The sequence below is a fragment of the Leopardus geoffroyi genome, chromosome A1 (assembly GCF_018350155.1).
Source record: "Leopardus geoffroyi isolate Oge1 chromosome A1, O.geoffroyi_Oge1_pat1.0, whole genome shotgun sequence".
Classification (NCBI taxonomy): Eukaryota; Metazoa; Chordata; class Mammalia; order Carnivora; family Felidae; genus Leopardus; species Leopardus geoffroyi.
Window position 1 is genome coordinate 123,580,186 of NC_059326.1, and position 17,885 is coordinate 123,598,070.

General features: G+C 37.5%; 1 protein-coding gene and 1 long non-coding RNA gene across 3 annotated transcripts in view; one reads left to right on the forward strand and one right to left on the reverse strand.

The window, feature by feature from the left end:
* Positions 1-17,885, reverse strand: part of DHX29 (DExH-box helicase 29) — a 46,636-nt gene that overhangs the window by 13,205 nt on the left and 15,546 nt on the right. For both annotated transcript variants that reach the window (XM_045493335.1, XM_045493324.1), the window contains exons 7-14: positions 16,055-16,181; positions 15,132-15,290; positions 13,273-13,438; positions 12,892-13,015; positions 11,026-11,634; positions 8,965-9,108; positions 1,427-1,603; positions 654-794 (exon numbers count right to left, since the gene is read on the reverse strand). In XM_045493335.1, coding sequence (XP_045349291.1) covers positions 654-794; positions 1,427-1,603; positions 8,965-9,108; positions 11,026-11,634; positions 12,892-13,015; positions 13,273-13,438; positions 15,132-15,290; positions 16,055-16,181 — 1,647 coding nt within the window. The remainder of the gene's footprint in view (positions 1-653; positions 795-1,426; positions 1,604-8,964; positions 9,109-11,025; positions 11,635-12,891; positions 13,016-13,272; positions 13,439-15,131; positions 15,291-16,054; positions 16,182-17,885) is intronic.
* On the forward strand, positions 719-17,120 carry LOC123605818. Its single transcript, XR_006715905.1, has 2 exons — positions 719-819; positions 16,778-17,120. It is a non-coding gene; the product is annotated as an uncharacterized LOC123605818 (long non-coding RNA).

Sequence of the window (17,885 nt, forward strand, 5' to 3'; positions counted from 1 at the left end):
AAAGATTTTAGTTTTTGCTTCCTTGATTTATCTGCTTAACTAGAAGACAAAGTAACTTTGTGTTTCCATCAGATTGGATATAAGCATGAAATATTGTGGATACAATAAAAATACTGGATATAGTACCACTGGCTAAAATGCAGGCTAATGTAGTTTTATGACAGCTCTAAAAACAAACATGTCACTGAAACTAACTCTCTAGGAAGAACTGTGCTTGCCCTAGACAGCTTCTCTATATAGCTCGGGTTGGCTTGTACCAGGACAGCTGCTGAGAGAACCAATGGCAAGGATCGATCTCGACTTTGGGCCTGCCCCACCCTCAACACGTAAGATGTTCAGATAAAATACAGAAAATCATTACAAATTTACTCCTAAATAAGTGATCATTGCTCTGAAGCAGTAAAGGTTGCCTCTTATTTATATGCTCCTTGATTTTTTTACGGGTATCTATAGGGCCAAAATAGTGAAAGAAGATAAAATACCGTAAACCAAAGACTGAAGATTATTTTAAATTTTGCTCAAAATCCTATCTCTTCCTCTTCTCCCAAATTATACTTGAATTCACTGTGCCAGCCATATGATTTTAAACCTCTCATGGAATGTTATACTTTGGATATCACTATCAGATGTCTTTGAAAATGTTTTCTTTTTACCTGGTACTTTTTTATTCCCCCTGCTTTGCTTGTAACATTAATGGTTATTTCTTCTTCCTCCTCCAGAAATTTCTGACAATATTCTGAGTCTTTCTCCAGTACAAATCCTGTTTCTTCTATTATATCTTCAAGATGAAAAACCTACATAGATTAAGGTATATGAATGGTAAATTCAAATCCATTTCGGTAAATACCATTTTAAAGAGAACAATGGGATCATTGTCTTTTGAATGTTACCAAATGTTAATTTAGAATATTATGAGAAAAGCTTCTTTCTGCATTATTTGGGAATGGAAAACTTTGTTGATATAGATGAGTTTGTCCCTAGAAGTCTCTGGACAAATTACATTATGGTGTATATTTTTTATTTGTGAAAACTGGTTAAAAGAGCAGTCTTTATGAGCTGAACCCAAAGAACAAACATTAATAGAATAAGCAGAAAGGAAGCTTCAAAAACAAGCCTAAATTTGAGAGTTGGGTGAAAAAGGAGTTCCTTACTGCCACCTTCAATCTGGATATAATGGTTTGGACACAGAAGTGTGTTTTATGTTCTGTACTTCTCAGGTGTATCTTTCAGCAGAATTGTCCCAGCCTCCCCACCCTCAATCCAGGCAGCACTAGCCATCTGATTCCTGAGCCATCTCCAAGTTCTCTCTTGACCTGCAGTACTGTAGGAATAGGTATGGGCTCAGATGACTACAGCCTGTCTTCTGGTGAAACTCCCTGGTAGGAATGTAGTTTCTGTTCATATAGATGTTTTAAAGAAAACTTACCTCCACAGGATAGCTTCTTCCTGAAATTCTAAGAATAGGGCAGTGTGTGAAATACGTGGAAAACTTTTCACTGTCTACAGTGGCACTCATTAGAATCAAGTGTAGATCAGAGCGTTTCTGTAAAATTTCCTTCAAGATAATTAGTAAGAAGTCTGACTGGACGCTTCTTTCATGAACCTAATATAAAATAGAACAAAAAAACTGAATCATATATAAGGGCTACTAAGAGGCTAAATTAATCAGACACTCAAATCTACTAAAAGTTCACATTTATAGTCAGCACATGAGGAGGGAGAGAGAAGCTGTATGTTTCAAATGAGGTACTTGGTAATCTGCTGTGCAAGTCCCTGAGACTTTATCCTAATGTGTTGGGGCAGTGATGAAAACACGTTAGGGGCACCTGGCTTGCTCAGTCGGTGGTGTGTGATTCTTGATTTCAGGGTTGTGAGTTTGAGCACCACGTTAAGTATACAGATTAGAGATTATTTAAAAATCTTTACAAAAAGTAAGGGGCACCTGGGTAGCTCAGTCGGTTGAGCATCCAGCTCTTAATTTCGGCTCAAATCATGATCCCAGGGTTGTGGGGTCACGCCCTGTGCTGGGCTCTGTGCTGAGCACAGAGCCTGATTAAGATTCTCTCTCTCTGCCCTGCTCACATGTTCTCTCTCTCTCTAAAAATAATTAAAAAAATTTTTTTACACAGAGGAATCATGTAGTCTGAGTTCAACTTAAAAAAGAAAACTGGCTATAATATGGAAAATGTCATAGAGGACAGCAACAGAAAAGTTTCAAATAGAGGTTTTGTAGTACTTAAATAATAGTAGTCTATATGAGGGCAATGCCATTTGAATATGGAGAAAAGTGAATGAATTTGAAACGAGTAGAATCAACTGGTGTAAGTGATGGGATGTGGGAGGAAGAAGGAATAATCCTAGTTTTACTTTTACCAGGATATTTATGTCTGAAACTCATGAGTGATTTCCTGATGGTAAGGCAAATCTGAGTTAGCTCATCAAACAGATGTTAATTTATGCAGAAAATGACTTTTTTTTTTAAAGAAAAAATAAGGGTAGATCATAAAATATAGCTAAAAAAAATGTGTATGTTATTAAGCACATTCTGCACAGGAAGGCAACATCTGGCTGTAAACATACTAGCAACCAGCAAGAAAAGCTATTTAACGCACATAGTGACCATAAACTAAAACAAATCACACAACTATTTGTAAGAATAAGGTAGATGTACTATTCTGAGTGTTACCAAAAAGAAAGGTCCTGAATAGCATAATGAACTCTGTTCCAACATCTGTTACATCCTTATATTTAACATGATGAATTTCACTGAGCTTTTTCTTTGTTTTTACCAAATTGTTCAAGATGTTAACAGTATTACACTTAAGCACAATTCAGTAAATCATGTAACAGAATGCTAATACTAAACCATGAAAGAACAGCTTCCTGAAGTTGGTCTGGCTTTTCAATGAGGGTTCACTCTGAGGCAAGAATATATAATAGGGAAAAGACAGTCTTTTCAATAAATGGTGTTGGGAAAACTAGACCACCTTCTTACACCAAACACAAAATAAAATGGATTAAAATTCTAAATGTGAGACCTGAAACCATAAAACTCCTAACAGAAAACATAGGCAGTAATCTCATGGACATTGGTCTTAGCAACATATTTTTATGGATTATGTCTCTTCAGGCAAGGGAAACAAAAGCAAAAATAAACTATTGGGACGACACCAAAATAAAAGCCTTTTGCACAGTGAAGGAAACCATCAACAAAAGAAAAGCAACTTAATAATGGGAAGAGATACCTGCAAATGATATATCCAAGAAGGGGTGAATATCCAAAATACATAAAGAACTAAAACAACTCAACACCAAAAAAACACAATTAAAAAGTGGGCAGAGGACCTGAGTAGACATTTTTTCAATTAAGACATATAAATGGCCAACAGATATATGAAAAGATGCTCAACATCACTCATCATCAGGGAAACGCAAATCAAAACAATGAGATACCACCTCAAAACACTGAAAATAGAAAGAATTAAAAAGATAAGTGTCGGTGAGGATGGGAAGAAAAGGGAATATTCATGCACTTTTTTGGGGAATGTAAACTGGGCAACCACTATGGAAAAGAGTCTGAAGTTCATCAAAAAATTATAAACAGAAATACAGAATGATCCAGTAATTCTATTACTGGGAGTTTACCCAAAGAAAACGACACTAATGCGAAAAAATACATGCACCCATGTTTACAGCAGCATTATTAACGAGGGCCAAGATATGGAAGCAGACCGAGTGTCCATCCGTAGATGAATGGATAAAGAAGATATGGTATATATACAATGGAATATACAATGAAATATTACTCAGCCATAAAACAGAATGCAATCTTACCATCTGCAACAACATGGATGAATGAAGAGATTATTATGCTAAGTGAAATAAGTCAGACATAAGGCAAACAACATGAAAAAATATGTATTTCTGATAGTGACAATATGGTGTAGCACTATGGGGACCCTGAGTTTGTCTCATCCATGAAACATAGCTAGATTAGCATCAAGCCATTTTGAACACCTGGAAAGTGATCTGAGAATTAATGCAAAAATCTGCCTAATTTGAGCCAGAGAACTTGGCAGGTATTTGGTGCAGAGAGGTGAACTGGGGGGAGAGAGAAGCCACAGAGCCATGGAGGGTAGGGAGCTGTTTTTGCAGAGACAACAGAAAGAAAAAGGAGGAAGACTGCAGCACACTGGGATCACGCAAGCAAAGCACTCCCTTTAAGAGTAGCTGGAGAGAAAGAGATAAAGAGTGAAAACACTTGCAGGGGACTGGACAAGAAATCTGTTCCCCAAAACTATTGATGGGGAGGAAGGAGAGGGTTTCAATACCACCAGGCTTCTATAAACCTTGGAGCACAGAGTCTAAAGTTTCAGAGCTTAGAGCCTGGCGGCGCTCTGATGAGGAAGTAGGGGGAATCCCCAGGAGCATGCAGCACAGTCTGAGGGGTCCATGTGCCACATAGGGAGAAGCGGTTCCCCTGTTTGGAGTGCCTGTGGTAGAGGCCATGCAGCTTCCCTCCAGGCCAAAGTCCTGGTGGACCCTGGAGAGCTGCCATGTTTACTGATATTTGAACAAAGACAGGAATACAGCAAAACCTGGCCCTAGCTATGTGTTGTGATTTACCATAAACTCAGAGCCTGTGCTGCTGTGCGATCACATGAACATTTTCTGGGACAAGACAGCACCAGGCTGTTGTTCAATGAGACCCTCCTCCAGAGAATCAGCATGGGTCCGAGCGGTGGATTTTTGAAACACAGCTCCATCTGAGATAAAACTCCGGAGGGAGGCACCACCTGGCAATCAGATAACTTGGACACAGGGTAAAGGCGGGGAGTGGATGGCAACCTGAGACAAAGGGGTGATTGAGGGCATGAAATTCACACACCAGAGACTAGAGAGCTGGGGAAAGCCATTTTCACCATGCATAGATGACCCCAGTGAGCTAAGCAGCACTACCAAGTGGAGAAGGGAGCCATTATACCCAGCCCCACCCACCTGCACCCTCCAGGGACATCCCTTAGAAGACCAGAACAAATCCCTTCTACCTGCTTAGGTTACGGACTGGACTATATAATGTGCTGCAAGATTTCAGTTCTAGGTAAAATGGATGTAACTTCATTCAAGTTTCACTCTGTTTGCTTGTTGTTCATTTTCTTTGCTTCTGTTTTTCCTTCTGTTTTCTTTTTCCTTTCTTTTCTTTCTCTTTCTTGGATACAGAAAGAGCAAATTTTTTTAATTAAAAATTTTTTAATTCTATTTTTATATATTTTTTTTTTAATTAAAAATTTTTTTAAAACTTTTTTTCCTTTCTCTTTTCTATCAAGCTTCTCTCAACAGGTAGACCAAAACACACCTAGGATCTAGCTTCATTTTTTTTGTTTTTTTAATATTTAATTTTTAATTTTTAAATTTATTAATTTTTTCTTCCTCCAAAATGATACAATGGAGGATTTTACCGGACAAGAAAAAACAGGAAGAAATGACAGCCAGGGATTTAATCAACATAGATGTAAGTATGATGTGTGGACTAGAATTTAAAATCACGATTACAAGAATACTAGCTAGGGATGAAAAAAGTATAGAAGACACCAGAGACTCCCTTTCTACAGAAATAAAAAAACTAAAACCTAGTCAGGCCAAAATTAAAAATGCAATAACCAAAATGCAATTGCGAATGGATGCTGTGATGGTGAGGATGGATGAAGTAGAGCACCCAATCGGTGATACAGAAGATAAAATTATGGAAAATCATGAAGCAGAAAAAAAAGAGGGAAACAAAGTCTAAAGATCATGATACAAGATGTAGAGAACTCACTGATTTATTAAAGAGTAACACTGTATCATAGGAGTGCCAGAAAATGAAGAGAGACAAAAAGGGGCAGGAGGTTTACATAAGCAAATTATAGCTGAAAACTTTCCTAGTCTGGGAAAGGTCACAGATATCAAAATCCAAAAGGCAAAGAGAACTCCCATTAGATTCAACAAAGCTGACCATCACCATTCCATATCATAGTCAAATTAACAAAATACATAGACATGGAAAAAATCATGAATGCAGCAAGGGGAAAAAAACTCCTCAACCTACAAGGGAAGACAGATCAGGTTTGTAGCAGATCTGTCCACAGAAACTTAGCAGGCCAGAAAGAAGTGACAGGATATATTCAAAGTGCGGAATCGCAAAAATGTCCAGGCAAGAATTGTTTATAACAGCAAGGCTGTCATTCAAAATAGAAGGAGAGATAAAGAGTTTCCCAAACAACAACTAAAGGATTTTGTGACTACTGAGCCAGCCCTGCAAGAAAATTTAGGGGGGGGGGGGCTCTTTTTTTTCTTTACATTTTTTAAAATGTTTATTTTTGAGAAAGAAAGAGAGATCATGAGCGGGGAAGGAGCAGAGAGAGAGGGAGACAAAATCTGAAGCAGGCAGGCTCCAGGCTTTGAGATGTCAGCAGAGCCTAACATGGGGCTCAAATTTGTGAACCATGAGATCATGACCTGAGCTGAAGTCAGACGCTAAACCGACAGAGCCACCCAGGCGCCCCTAAGGGGAGGGGGGGGGACTCTTTGGAGAAGAAACAAAACAAAAACACACCAAAAGACTAGAAAGGACTAGAGAATATCATTAGAAATGCCAGTTCTACAGGCAACACAATTTGGGCACTAAATTTTTGTCTTTCGATAATCACTGTAAATGTAAATGGACTAAATTCTCCAATCAAAAGACAAAGGGTATCAGAATAAGAAAACAAGACTCATCTATATGCTGCCTATAAGAGACTCATTTTAGACTTAAAGACACCTGCAGACTGAAAGTAAGGGGATGGAGAACCGTCTATCATGCTAATGGATGTCAGAAGAAAACTGGAGTAGCCATACTTATATCAGGCGATCAAATTTTAAAGACTGTAACAAGAGATACATTCATATTATTAAATACATATACATATAAATATGTATATTCAATGTCAACCGTGATTTTTTTTTCTGGGATATGAGATTATAGGTTTTTATTTTCATTTTTGTATCTTGCTATATTTGTAATATTTTCTTTTAATGTTTTTTTTTTTTTTTTTTCAACGTTTATTTATTTTTGGGACAGAGAGAGACAGAGCATGAATGGGGGAGGGGCAGAGAGAGAGGGAGACACAGAATCGGAAACAGGCTCCAGGCTCTGAGCCGTCAGCCCAGAGCCCGACGCGGGGCTCAAACTCACGGACCGCGAGATCGTGACCTGGCTGAAGTCGGACGCTTAACCGACTGTGCCACCCAGGCGCCCCTGTAATATTTTCTTTTAAAGTTTGTTTTATTTTATTTTTTTTAAAGTTTACCTTTATTTTTTTTAATTTATTTTTTTATTTTTTTTTGAGACAGAGAGAGACAGAACATGAATGGGGGAGGGGCCGAGAGAGAGGGAGACACAGAATCAGAAGCAGTCTCCAGGCTCTGAGCCATCAGCCCAGAGCCCGACGTGGGGCTTGAACTCACGGACCACGAGATCATGACCTGAGCTGAAGTCAGACACTTAACCAACTGAGCCACCCAGGCGCCCCTTAAGTTTATTTATTTTAGAGAGAGTGCATATGTATGAAAGCATAAGCCGGGGAGGGGCAGAATGAAGGGGGGAAGAGAGAATTCCAGGCAGGCTCCACACTGTCAGTTCAGAGCCCGATGCGAGACTCAAACTCACGAACCATGAGATGACCTGAGACAAAGTCAGACATTTGAATGAGCCATCCAGGCGCCCCTATTTGTACCATTTTCTAAGCAAAAGGAGGAAAATGACCAAACAATCTAGATGTAGTCTATTAATTAAATATCAATGAATGACTGAACTTTAATACTGCCTTCTGAATTTAGTGAATTAACAGACATTTATAAAAACTTTACATCAGGGAAAATTTTTTAAATAGTTCTTGTATAATAGAAATGCTATGTATCTTATTTTTTCTTGACAAAATCATGTACAAAGCAAATCAGTTTACATGTGGTAGGCTACTGCACCATTTAAAATAATTCTAATGGGAGGGGCACATGGGTAGCTCATTCGGTTAAATGTGTGACTTCATCTCAGCTCAGGTCGTAGTTTCACAGTTCCTGGGATCGAGCCCTGAGTTGGGCTTTGCTGCTAAGAGCAAGGAGCCCACTTGGGGTTCTCCTTCTCCTGCTATCTGCCCTCCCTTGCTTACAGGCTCTCTTTCTCTCTCTCTCTCTCTCTCTCAAAAAAAATAAATAATAATTCTAAGGGGAAATTTTCAATTTAAAGATTCAATTTAAGTGTGCATTAAAATTTGATCCAAGGACATACAACTCTTGATTTCTGCTCAGGTCATAATCTCACCATTTGTAAGTTCAAGCCCCGCACTGGGTTCTGCACTGACAAGGTGAGACCTGCTTGAGATTCTCTGTCTCCCTTTCTCTCTGCTCCTCTCTCTCAAAAATAAACATTAAAAAAAATCTGATTCAAGGAGGGATATATCTATAGAGTAAATGATGAAGATTTCTTGGTTTTTTTTAGTACGAATTAAGGAAAATCCTTTAACAACCAAATGTAGTTAAGAGGCAGTATACACACCACAGACTGCATCCAGATGGCCTCAGTTTGAACCCCCTAGTTGCAGAACTTACTGGCTGTGTGAACTTACACATAGTATTTTAACCTCATTGTGCCTCAGAGCAACTGTCAAAGGAGATAATAGTGTCTACTTCACTGGATTTCAGGAAAGGTTAAATGAATTTATATACATACATACATACATACACATACACACAGTCAGAAGCATATAGCAAATGCCATATGGTATTAAAACAATTAACATGAGACATATTTGTTAGAGAAAATTAAATATATACACAGGGGCATTTAATAAGCATGAAGAAAATGCTAGGTAGTATTAGAAATAGCATCCTTTTAACGTGAAACTGTTTAGAATTTATCTGAACACGACTACAGAATATACTCACCTCGTCTACAATAACATGAGACACATTGGTTAGGAGACCATCTTCCTGAAGTTTCCTTAGCAAAACTCCTGTTGTACAATAGAGTAACCTTGTAGATTCACTAGCTCGAGATTCCATCCGGATCTGATATCCACACAAAGAATTCTATAGGGAGAACATAAGGTTGAGATAAGATTCTCATAGGGGCGCCTGGGTGGCGCAGTCGGTTAGGCGTCCGACTTCAGCCAGGTCACGATCTCGCGGTCCGTGAGTTTGAGCCCCGCGTCGGGCTCTGGGCTGATGGCTCAGAGCCTGGAGCCTGTTTCTGATTCTGTGTCTCCCTCTCTCTCTGCCCCTCCCCCGTTCATGCTCTGTCTCTCTCTGTCCCAAAAATGAATAAACGTTGAAAAAAAAAATTAAAAAAAAAAAAAAAAAAAAAAAAGATTCTCATAAGTGATCTGGGAAACAAGAGCTAAGAAATGAAGCACAGGTGCTGACCCTGCTACTAAGTAGGGCAGTTTAAGGAAATCTAGTTAGTGAAATTAAAAAAAATTTAACGTTTTTTTATCTTTGAGAGAGAGAGACAGAATGTGAGTGGGGGAGGGGGAGAGAGACAGGGAGACACAGAGTCCAAAGCAGGCTCCAGCCTCTGAACTTTTAGCACAGAGCCCGATGCGGGGCTCGAACTCACAAACATTGGGATCATGACCTGAGCCAAAGTCGGATGCTTAACCGACTGAGCCACCCAGGTGTCCCAAATTAACTAAAATTATTGTCCCAATATTTTCAATTGTATAAAACTATAAAATTTGTTCTGCTAACTTAAAAAAAAATTTTTTTTTAATGTTTATTTATTTTTGAGAAACAGAGCGTGAGCAGGAAAGGGGCAGAGAGAGAGGGAGATACACAGAATCCAAAGCAGGCTCCAGGCTCTAAGCTGTCAGCACAGAGCCTGACACAGGGCTCGAACTCATGAACTGTGAAATCATGACCCAAGCTGAAGTTAAATGCCCAACCAACTGAGCCACTCAGGTGCCTCTGGTTTGCTAACTTTAAACAGGAAAAACTTTTGATCTCTTCAAAGTGTTGAGATAAAAGCTGTTCACTCCAGGTACCATCAAAGATTGATTATTGTATTCTAATTAAATTATCTTGCAACAAAATATTGAGGTACTCAGGACAAAAATTTAGAGCAGTTCCTACAATTCGGTCTACTTCTCTGTCAAGATTTCATAAAAGCTGCCACTGTTAAAGAGCAACTGGTCTCATACCAGTGGTGCCTCATGGGAATCTTGAGGTGACTTCTATTGTCATCACATTTTTTATTTCTTCAGTTATTTTTAAAATAATTTTTTGTATGTATGTATGTAACGTCTGCACCCCATGTGGGGCTTGAACTCACAACCCTGAGATCAAGAGTCACAAGCTCTACCAAGTGAGCCAGCCAGGCTCCCTTCTAAGGTCATTCTTTTATTTGCCATGTATGTACATGTCTGTTATTCTCTTAACATAAGTTCCTTATAAGATAGAAATTATCTTTTTTTCTTCTTACATTTCATGACAGAAATCCATACCATGTTTCACAAAAATTTTTAGTGAAGGGTTACCTATCTTAAAGACAGAGGCAAAAATGTTAGGGGTGCCTGGGTGGCTCACTTGGTTAAGCGTCTGACTCCAGCTCAGGTCATGATTTCGTGATTTGTGAGTTCAAGCCCCATGTCGGGCTCTGTGCTGACAGCTCGGAGCCTGGAGCCTGCTTCAGATTCTCAGTCTCCCTCTCTCTCTGCCCCTCCTCACTCATACTCTGTCTCTCTCAAAAATAAATTAAAAAACATTTAAAAAAATGTTAAATACCATCTCTAGAAAGAACAATTCAAAGTGTAATTAAGCTGAGTTGTATCAACCTGGAATTCATATTTGGTTCTAAACAATTTTATTAATTTCTATATTTTGCAGTTATTCTGCTACTGAATAGCCAGTAGCAGTGTAAAAACTCATACACTGTACAGGTTTCATTTGGATCCCAAGAGCACAGATGAGTAATGTCACCACTCACTGAGATGGAGTTGAACGACATCTTACCCTTCCTCCAGGTCCATTTTCACAGCCCAACTCATCACATACTCTTGTGGCTAAACTCACTGCTGAGATTCTTCGGGGCTGGGTGCAGACAATGTTACACTTACTAGCTCCCCACTCATTTAGAAGCAAATCTTCCAAGAGGAAATGTGGTACTTGAGTACTTTTGCCACTCCCCGTTTCACCTGCCACAACCACTACCCGGTGCCTTTTAAGAGTTTCAACAATTGAATTCCTATGCTTGAATACTGGTAACTGCTGCCTTTCCTTTAGAAGTCTCTGGTACTTAGGTGTGCTTTGCAACTTCCTAAAGAGGGCTCTAACAGGTTCCAAATCTTCTGCCTTTTCTGATTCCAAGGACAGTGCAGAAAAATCCTCATCAGAAACTAAATTTTCCCAAGATTCCTCAGGATCTTCAGAGTTTTCTCTCTTATTTTCAGAATGTTGTTGCTGCTGCTGTTGTTGCTGTTTCAATTTGTTCAGAAGTTTGGCAATAAAAAGATCACGTGGCTTATTGGTTTCCATTTTATTTAATTCTTCCTTTTTCTTTTCTGCATCACTCCACTCCAACCAAACATCTCGGTAAGTGGGAGGAAGTAACTGGTGCACAGACTATAAAGGAAAAAAAAAAAACACCAGTATGTTATTTTCACTAATTACTTAATATTAAAATTCAATAGGCTGGAACTTAGAAGGATAGCTATTTTCCTCTTAAAATGTAATTTGTCTCTTAGTTACTATTTTAATATAAGATGCACATGCATATGATGCAAATTTATAAATAGCATATCATATTCAGGCTTCTAAACTTACTAACTGTGTGACCTTCGACAAATAACCTCTCTGTGTCTCAGATTCTACGTTGGTAAAATGGGCCTAATACCTCCCTTACAGACACACTCTAAAGTAAACTTTTAATACATGAAAAGTGCTCATTCCTGGAGCAAACTACTGAGTATATTTTTATTATTTATTCCTGCAGTGGTACTATGTAAATATGTAGGTGATCCATAAAGCATTTCTGAAAGAAAATTCCCTCTGAGATGCTGGCAGGTAAATGATATTACAGGTCAAAGTATTTAAAATAAACTACAGTGAAGTGAATCTAAGTTGTCCTAATTCTGTGTCATAAAAGAGCCCACAATTATCTCTATAACACTGAGAGTTACTTCTATCAATTAAGCTTAGCTTATGATCCCTTTTTGCAAAATAGGTGAAATAAAGACATTACAAATTTTTACTGGCAGAAGCTGGAAAAGAACTATCGTTTGGAGTTCCACTTCATCAGGGTCTAAAATTTCCAGTGGTTCTAATTTCCCATGAAGAACATGTATTTATTGCAACAAAGAAATGTTGACAATCCAACAATCCAGGAAAAAAAAAAAGCTTCCTTCAGAAGTACTTCAATCTTTCTTTAACCTGAAAGCTTATAGTTCATATATTCTAAAATTGAAAACTGGAACTAAGTTCTATAACTTTTCAAAAGAGAGAAAAAAATGTAACATTCAAGAGAGACATAACATTTAAATAAGCATTAAACTGTTTAAAAATTCTCCTTACTTCAACCAACCTAGAACAACTATTTTTAATCCATAAAATAGCACAGCCTGAAAAACTAGACCAGTGAAATGGTTCAGAGCCTCTGGTCTAAGGCAGAAAGACGAAGCTATGTTTAGGGGCAAGACGCAGTCAAAATCATAAGTAAGCATTTAACGAGGATTAATCTGAAGAAGTGCTAAGTAAAAACTGGCACCGAAGGCCATCGTTAAATACTACATTCCATATGCTCATAGTTTTATGTTGGCAAAGTACAGTACATGCACTACTCCACGAATGACTTTTGAAACACATCAATTTAAAAAGTCTCACCTGCCCTTTCACTAAACGGTACAGAGCTAGAGTTGCTCCCAGGTGCTGAGCTTGCATGCCATCCTCTGTTAAGATTGTAGGGCATACTACCAGTACGTCATCTTCAGACTTGATTACTCTTACCCTACAAGGAAGCCAAAGATTTTTAAAATAAAATTAATGAAGTAAAAACAAGTCAGAATTCCATTCACACTGAGCCTAAGTTTACATTAATTAATTAAATATTTCTAATGAAGACACTGTACTAGATAACGTATCAGCACTATCAACCTGAGATGTGAAATAAGAGAGCTTCCTAAATATGTCTACTTAACATGTAAGAAAGAGATTTTTCATCTTAGATTTTTCTAAAAGTTCATTCAATTACCCAAAAAAACATACCTACATTTCCAGTATCTACCTACTGGAACTTTTTCAAAGGAAGGATTTGGACTCTTGGGAAGATTCTTCCTGACCCAATCGATCAGAAATTGTTTGGGAGATTTTCCAGTCCAGCTTCGAGCTGTATAGTCAAAATTTCTTACGTCATGAGGTTCTTTCTTTTTCTCTAAAATGATAGACAAAGATTGTTTTTTTAAAAATTGTCATGTGGTAATGTGTAGTCTCTTTTGAGTGATCAAAGTCCTCTCAATTTTGGGAAAAGACCTTTAGAAGAGAATAGGTTAAAAAAAAAAAGTTTGCTCTTCTGAGTGATGTAAGGAAATCCTCTTAATGGATAAAACCACTGAATATCTGAATCTTTACAAAAAGTATCCCGAGTAACTCATCCATTCTTATAAAATATCTATGATAACTAACCATGTGATGAATTGTTCAGGGTACTCTGAATTATAGTATTTGGGAGGCTACCACACAGGAAGGGTAATCTTTTGAAAAAAATATAGATCAGATATCATTTCTCTGCTTAACAGCTGCTGCTGCCACCGCCACCTTCATTGGTTTCACATTATGTATAAAATAAAGTCCAAATTCTTCACCACTGCCTAAAACCTTTTCATGGTCCATCTCTGCTTATCATGCTCACTCTTTATAGCCACACAGGCAGGCAGTCACTTCCTCAAATGCTCTAAGTCTGCTTGGCCCAGTACAGAGGCAGTAGCCACACATGAACAAATCTAAATTAATTACAATTAAACTTTCAGTTTCTCAGTTGCATTTATCACATTTCAAGTGCCCATTACTCCTATTTGGCTAGTAGCTATCACACTGGATAGCCCAGATATATAACATTCCTATCATAGAGTGTTCTGTTGAATAGTCTGCTCTACGTCTTCTCTACCTTAGACTTCCAATGTACTGTCTCCCTCCTTCTAAGGTGGCTCTTCCCACCAAGGTATCACTGGGCTGACACCTAATCATCTATCAGATCTCAGAGCAAATCAACAGCCCCATTGTTATCTCTAATATTAAACACCAGTATTCTTGCTCTGATAGCATACATCACAATTTATAATTAAATATTTGTGTATATGTAATGCTTATCTCCCCTACAAGACCATACACTTGAAGAGGGCAAGGACTAGGTTATTTTGTTAATTACTATACATACAGCAACTGACATTATAAACAATAAAAATTCAATAAATATTTATCAAAGAATATATAATTAAAAAACTGACAATTTAGCACAGGACTTGACTATAGTACAGATAAATATCATACAAGCTATATCAATAATTTACTTAGCACAAATAAATGCACCATTACACACATCCAGTGGCATGGCAGTACTCATGGCAGAGTCCTCTTAGGGCTGTTTGAGTTAACCTTGAAGCGAGGGTAAGGTTGGCCAAGTAGGGGATGACAGAATGAGCAAAATCATGGAGCCATGAAATAACACATGTTCTAGAGAATGTTGCGGCTACAGTACTTAGCTGGGAGAATAAAGTGGGAAGGCAGATTGTGGTAGAATGCAAAGGCTCTTCAATGCCATGATAAGTATGGACTTAATACTGATTGAGGGTTTTTAACAGGGAAATCACATTTAGATAGGTTATGGAAAATAATTCTGGCAGGAATTTGGAGGATGGACTGGAAAGAGATGAGACTGAAACAAGATACTTAAAATAACAAAATGCTACAAAAGTTATCATAATTATTATTTTTCCAAGACAGCATGTGGAAGCGTAACTTTACTGCCAGCTTATGTAGTTTGCTAGAATGCAAACTAACAATTTCTCAGTTGTATTTTCACTGACATTTTACTACTTTCACCTCGAAACCCTTTCCCTTTGTTTTACCTTTCTCTTCTTCAGTAGCAGCTACAGATTTTTCAAATAAGTTAAAGTTCAAAGCCCTTTCTTCTTCTGTGGCTGCAAGAGGCTTTTTCCTTTCATTCTGTTGATGTGAAATCTTTATGGCTGGATTGAATACTGGATGGTCTTCTAAAGTTTCCATTTCTACCAAGAAAAAAAAAAATTGTGCTTTGTTGTATTTGTTTTTTATGTCTCTTTACTTTGCAGAGACGGTTAAAAAACAAACAAAAAAACCGCAAAACAACAACAAAAACAGAACAGCATTCTTTCTTTTTCCTTGCAGCCAGTTATTCAACACTTTCTACTTGGAATTTATGCTACAAGTCAGAGGCAATTTATTTTCACATCATATACTAAAATGTTCTAAATGAATTATTTAACAGATGTAGAAGGTCTGGAAAAACATACTTATTAGACATGAATGCTCATGGAAGTGTACCTGACTCTCCTTTTTGAATGAGGATGGTATTTTATGGTATATTTCAGAGGCTGACAAACTATGGCCAATGGGTCGCATCCAGCCCTGCTGCCTGTTTCTGGATAGCCTATAAGCTAAAAATGATTTTCGTATTTTTAACTGGTTGAAAAATATACGAAGTATTTGGTGACATGTGAAAATTTATATGAAATTCCTACTTCAGTATCCATAAAGTTTTATGAGAACATAGCCATTTACTTACATACTACCAGTGGCTGCTTCTATGCTGTGACAGGAGAGTTCAGTAGTTGTGACAGCATCTATATGGCCCACACAACCTACAATATTTATTATTTGCCTTGTTACAGAAAGCCTACCAATCCCAGGTATAAACCGTTAGGAAAGAGTAGACAAAAAGAGGCAACCTCCATGCCAGGAAAGCCAAAAAAAGAAGAGACATTTATATACCTAAGAATTTTTAAGTGTTTACCTCTTTGAAATTTCCTTATTTTTTCTTGAGCCTCTTTTTGGCCTTGCTTGTTTTTTTCTAGTTTAAAGGTAGCTGCCTGCTCCTTTGCATCCAGAAGTTTTGCTGCAAGGTGCAAGTACCTTTCATTCTGTTCCAAAGAAGATATTGATTCACAAATTTAAAAAAGAACAAAATCAGTTAAGTCATTTGTCAGTTTATTATAGAAAAACCTATGATCTTTTAATCTTATTCTTTGATCCAGCAAATCTGCTTTTAGGAATTTTTCACAGAGAAATAATACAAAGGTGCAGATTTGTAGGTAGTAGTGACAGAAGAGGAAAAACTGCAAATCAAAGGTACTCATCTACAGAGAAAATCTGTCAGCCATTAGAAAAAAAAATGAGGTACCAAAAGAATGAGGGTGATCCACGTGGAAAATTTCCTTGACATGTTAAATAAAATTAAAAACTACAGAATAAAAGTTAAGTAAGCTCATTTCTGTAAAAAGGAAGTATTTTGTTTTTATACATTTTATAATTTTCATAAAGGATTGTGTAGATAATACAATAATATTCATCTGAAAGTTACCTTTCCATATTCTCTTTCTTGTAGAAAATAGGGACATTAAAAAAAAAAAAAAAAGGCCTCTGGTAAAAATGGGTGTTATACAACTTAAGGACTAGCTCCGCTGAGCAAACATTAGATGCAGTTTAAAATTAAACTCAAATTTGTTTTTTTCCTTAGGTTAACAAAGTACAGATGAGAATCATCAATGCACAAGGTGAAGATAAGGGCATGTATAATGCTGCTATGAAACACAACTGTTAACATGAATGGAAAAGAGATCAACTAAGGCAGCACATTGAGCTGAAGTCTGGAAACACTTTGTGTAGAACACACTGATACAGTGTAAACAGAAGCGTTAGCTGTCTGTACCTCTTGTTAACCCAAATCACACTCATTCTTCCATCATTCCTATTTCTGCCATTGATACCACTGTCCCTCCACCTGCAAATCTCTTGCTGTCTTTAGCTCATTAACTTCTTTACTCAGTAAACCAAAACTTTCTATTGGTTCTTGCTTTAAATGTTTCTGTTGCCTTCCAATTCCAATACCAATTTGGAGCCTTATTATTTCATACCTGAGGAAGTACAAAAGCTACCAAATGGCTTCCCTATCCTTTCCAAATCACCTTGAATGCTACTAAATATTCCAAACCACCTTAACCAAGCACTTTAATTTTGACCTAAAATACCAAATTCTTGTAACTGACCTGCCCCCAACTTCGAGAAGCTGTTCCCAAGAAAAAAAAGTCAAATTCATTTTTTGGGGATCAAAATCTTCTGGTCTCAGCTCAACTCACTTGTTTACTCCTTCCTGTCAGTACTCATCTACATTTTATACTCTGTATATATTCATATATTGTTTAATACCCAAAGGCTCATTGCACAATCCACTTCTGTACACTGTTCACACCATTTTACCCATATGGATCATCTTCCCTTTACTGCCCATGCACACTTTGCACCCTTCAAGTTCCCCCTCTCTTCTTGCAGTCTTGACCAAATGTTCTAATCAGAAGAGACCTCTTCTTTGACCCTTAATGGAGACTCATACTGTCCTAAGTTCTTTTTGCTTGTATTAGTTTAATATAGGCACAGAGTTTAAAAAATACGTATAGGATACAGAAGAGTATAAAAAAAAGAAGTGTCCCTCTCATTCTACCACCCCAGTCCTAATCACTAATAATAGCTTCTCGTGTATCTTTCCATATCTTTTCTGTGCATATAGAATGAAAATACACACATATATATATTCTTTTTACACAAATGGGTTCATCGTACTACACATG